Source organism: Austrofundulus limnaeus, unplaced genomic scaffold, assembly GCF_001266775.1.
Source record: "Austrofundulus limnaeus strain Quisiro unplaced genomic scaffold, Austrofundulus_limnaeus-1.0 Scaffold778, whole genome shotgun sequence".
Lineage (NCBI taxonomy): Eukaryota > Metazoa > Chordata > Actinopteri > Cyprinodontiformes > Rivulidae > Austrofundulus > Austrofundulus limnaeus.
In genome coordinates, this window is record NW_013953180.1 from 137,515 (window position 1) to 141,571 (window position 4,057).

Genomic DNA, 4,057 nt, shown 5'->3' on the forward strand with positions numbered 1-4,057 from the left:
GTTCAGTCCCAAATGATGGCCAGGTATCACACAAGAACCATCTGATGATGGGTAAAAGTAAAGAGCTCCCTCAAGACTCTCAGGAGTGAGGAGACGTCCATCTACCTGTCTGTTTCCCAGAGTCCTCCTGGGATCATGAGCATCCTGGATGACGTGTGCGCTACCATGCACGCCAAAGGTGAGGGGGCGGACCAGACCCTGCTGCAGAAACTGCAGGGACAGATCGGAACCCACGAGCACTTCAGCAGCTGGAACAGAGGCTTCATTGTCCACCACTACGCTGGCAAGGTGCTTACTACACCTGTTCAATTGTACACCTGTCCACCTATACACCTGTTTACCTGTCCACCTATACACCTGTTTACCTGTCCATCTATACACCTGTTTACCTGTCCATCTATACACCTGTCTACCACCTGCTTACCGGTCCACCTCTACACATGTTTACCTGTACCTGTACACCTCTACACCTGTACACCTCTACACCTGTACACCTCTACACCTGTACACCTCTACACCTGTCCACCTAGACACCTTTCCACCTCTACACCTGTTTACCTGTCCAGCTATACACCTGTCCACCTATACACCTGGTTACTGGTCCACCTCTACACGTTTACCTGTACCTGTACACCTCTACACCTGTCCACCTAGACACCTTTCCACCTGTTTACCTGTCCACCTCTACACCTGTTTACCTGTCCACCTATACACCTGCTTACCGGTCCACTTCTACACATATTTACCTGTACCTGTACACCTGTACACCTGTACACCTGTCCACCTGTTTACCTGTCCCCCTCTACACCTGTTTACCTGTCACTTGTCCGTAACTTGAGCTCACCTGTCTGTGTGCCCAGGTGTCGTATGATGTGGGCGGGTTCTGTGAGCGGAACAGAGACGTGTTGTTTAATGACATCATTGAGCTGATGCAGAGCAGCGAGTTGTGAGTACCAAGATCCCAAAACATTAAAACCAGTTTAAACCTAAAACCAAGTAAAACCTTAAAACCAGGTTCACCTTTGCTGGTTTCAATTAATTAAATTAAATTTTTTGAAGTACAACATGTGACAAGAAATTCCAACTAAAATCCATAAAACCCTCACAAAAGTTTCCTGTGATTTACATCTCATGCATTGAAATGATCTGATGGGACCAGGTACAGACTCCAACCATCCATCCATCATCTTCCACTTTATCTGAAGTCGAGTCTCGGGGGCAGCACCTTGAGCAGGGAAGCCCAGACCTCTTTCTTCAGCCACCCCTTCCAGACCTTCTGGAGGACACCAAGGTGTTCCCTGGCCAGCCGAGATACATGGTCTCTCCAGCATGTCCTGTGTCTTCCTCTGGGTCTCCTCCCAGTTGGACCTCCGTAGCACCTCCGTAGGGAGGCATCCTTACCAGATGAACCACCTCAGCTGGCTCCTCTCACTGACAACCTTGCAGCCACAGCTCAAGGCAGCCACTTCAACAGTTGAGGCATTGAGCATTATCCACTGGTACTCAATGTCCCCCACCTCAGCTGGGATGGGGTTGAAGTTCTCAGAGGTGTGAGTTGAAGATCTTTCTGACAGGTTCCTTTGCCAGGCGTTTCCAGCAAACACTCTTATGATACAACATGGTGTTTATGATGGACAATCTGTGACTAGCACAGAAGTCCAACAACAGAACACTGCTTGGATTCAGGTCAGAGAGGCCGTTCCTCCCAGTCATACCCCTCTTGGTCACACTGTTGTTACCCACATGGGCACTTAAGACCCCCAGCATAATAAAGGAATCCCCAGCTGGAGCACCTTCCAGCACCACCGCTAAGGACTCCAAAAAGGCTGGGAAACAATCATTTGTTTCATGAGTGTTAAAATATAAGCAATGTTCGTTACCTGTTAAGATCTTAGACCAGTTAATAATGACGTGAATGTTGGAGTGAGCCATACAAAACCATTCAGACACAGCTGTGTGGACTGCTTAGCTGATGCCTGTCGAAGACAGATTAAAACAAAAGCTAATCAGTCCACACAGTGTAAGTCCACACACAAATCACCGTCAGAGCTTGTCCCCCCACCCAAAAGTGCAGGGAAGCTACCCTCTTATCTACTGGGGTGGGGCCAAAAGCAGACCCACACCAGCTCAGTGACTCTCCCCATGGACAACTCCAGAGTAGAATAAAGTCCCGCCCATCTTGAAGAGATTGGTTCTGGAGCCCATGCTGTACGTTGAGTTGAGCCCAACTAGGTCCCATGGGTAGAGGCTGTGGTGGCTGTGGTAGAGTGGTTAGGGAGTCGACCTGGAACCGGAAGGTTGCCGGTTTGATTCCCGTCCAGTCGACTCAGTCGTTGTGTCCTTGGGCAAGACACCTTACCCACCTTGCCTACTGATGGTGGTCAGAGGGTCCGGTGGCGCCTGTGTATGGCAGCCTCACCTCTGTCAGTGAGCCCCAGGGCAGCTGTGGCTACAATTGTAGTTTGCCATCATCAGTGTGTGAATGTGTGTGTGCATGGGTGAATGTCTGTTAGTGTAAAGAGCTTTGAGTGTCCTGGATGGAYAGAAAGGCGCTATATAAGTACAGTCCATTTACCATTTACCATTTAGAGACCCAGCCACCAGGAGCTCACCGACAAGCCCCTACCCAGGCCTGGCTCCAAGATGGGGCCCCGGTAATTCATGTCCGGGCAAGTGACACTGAGTTCCTTGTTTTTGGTTGTCCATAAGGTTCTGTTTAATCATTCTTTGTCTGGCCTGTCACCTGGGACAAATCTGCTATGGGAGACCCTTCCAGGGGACAATCAAAATGGCCCCTAACAACATAGCTCCTAGGATCTTTCAGGCACACAAACTCCTGCACCATGATAAGATGATGATTCAACGGAGGAGCAACATAATCAGTAACATGTAATTAGTAACATGTAATAGCATGTAATTAGTGACATGTAATAATAATATGTAATCAGTGACATGTAATTAGTGATGTAATTAGTGACGTAAATAGTAACATGTAATCAGTGACATGTAATCAGTGACATGTAATAGCATGTAATTAGTGACATGTAATCAGTGACATGTAATCAGTGACATGTAATCAGTGACGTGTTATTAGTGACGTAAATAGTAACATGTAATCAGTGACATGTAATCAGTGACGTGTAATAGCATGTAATTAGTGACATGTAATATGTAATCAGTGACATGTAATCAGTGACGTTTAATTAGTGACGTAAATAGTAACATGTAATCAGTGACATGTAATCAGTGACATATAATCAGTGACATGTAATAGCATGTAATTAGTGACATGTAATATGTAATCAGTGACATATAATCAGTGACATGTAATCAGTGACATGTAATCAGTGACGTGTTATTAGTAAGATATAATCATTGAGATGTAATCAGTGACATGTAATCAGTGACATGAAGTCAGTGACATGTTATTAGTAAGATGTAATCATTGAGATGTAATCAGTGACATGTAATCAGTGACATGAAGTCAGTGACATGTTATTAGTAAGATGTAATCAGTAAGATGTAATCAGTGACATGTTATTAGTAAGATGTAATCAGTGACATGTAATCAGTGACATGTTATTAGTAAAATGTAATCAGTGACATGTAATCAGTAAGATGTAATCAGTGACATGTAATCAGTGACATGTAATCAGTGACGTAATCAGTGACATGTAATCAGTAAGATGTAATCAGTGACATGTAATCAGTGACATGTTATTAGTAAGATGTAATCAGTGACATGTAATCAGTAAGATGTAATCAGTGACATGTAATCAGTGTCATTTAATTAGTGTCATGTAATCAGTGACATGTTATTAGTAAGATGTAATCAGTGACATGTAATCAGTAAGACGTAATCAGTGACATGTAATCAGTGTCATGTAATTAGTGTCATGTAATCAGTGACATGTTATTAGTAAAATGTAATCAGTGACATGTAATCAGTGACATGTTATTAGTAAGATGTAATCAGTGACATGTAATCAGTGACATGTAATCAGTGACATGTAATCAGTGACATGTAATCAGTAAGATGTAATCAGTGACATGTAAT

At 44.2% G+C, this 4,057-nt stretch overlaps 1 protein-coding gene across 2 annotated transcripts in view; it reads left to right on the forward strand.

Annotated features, from left to right (window-relative positions):
* myo1eb (myosin IEb) overlaps positions 1-4,057 on the forward strand; it is a gene marked incomplete in the record, with an annotated part of 29,767 nt that overhangs the window by 14,287 nt on the left and 11,423 nt on the right. For both annotated transcript variants that reach the window (XM_014028541.1, XM_014028542.1), the window contains 2 exon segments: positions 121-288; positions 861-946. In XM_014028541.1, the coding sequence (XP_013883995.1) occupies positions 121-288; positions 861-946 (254 nt within the window).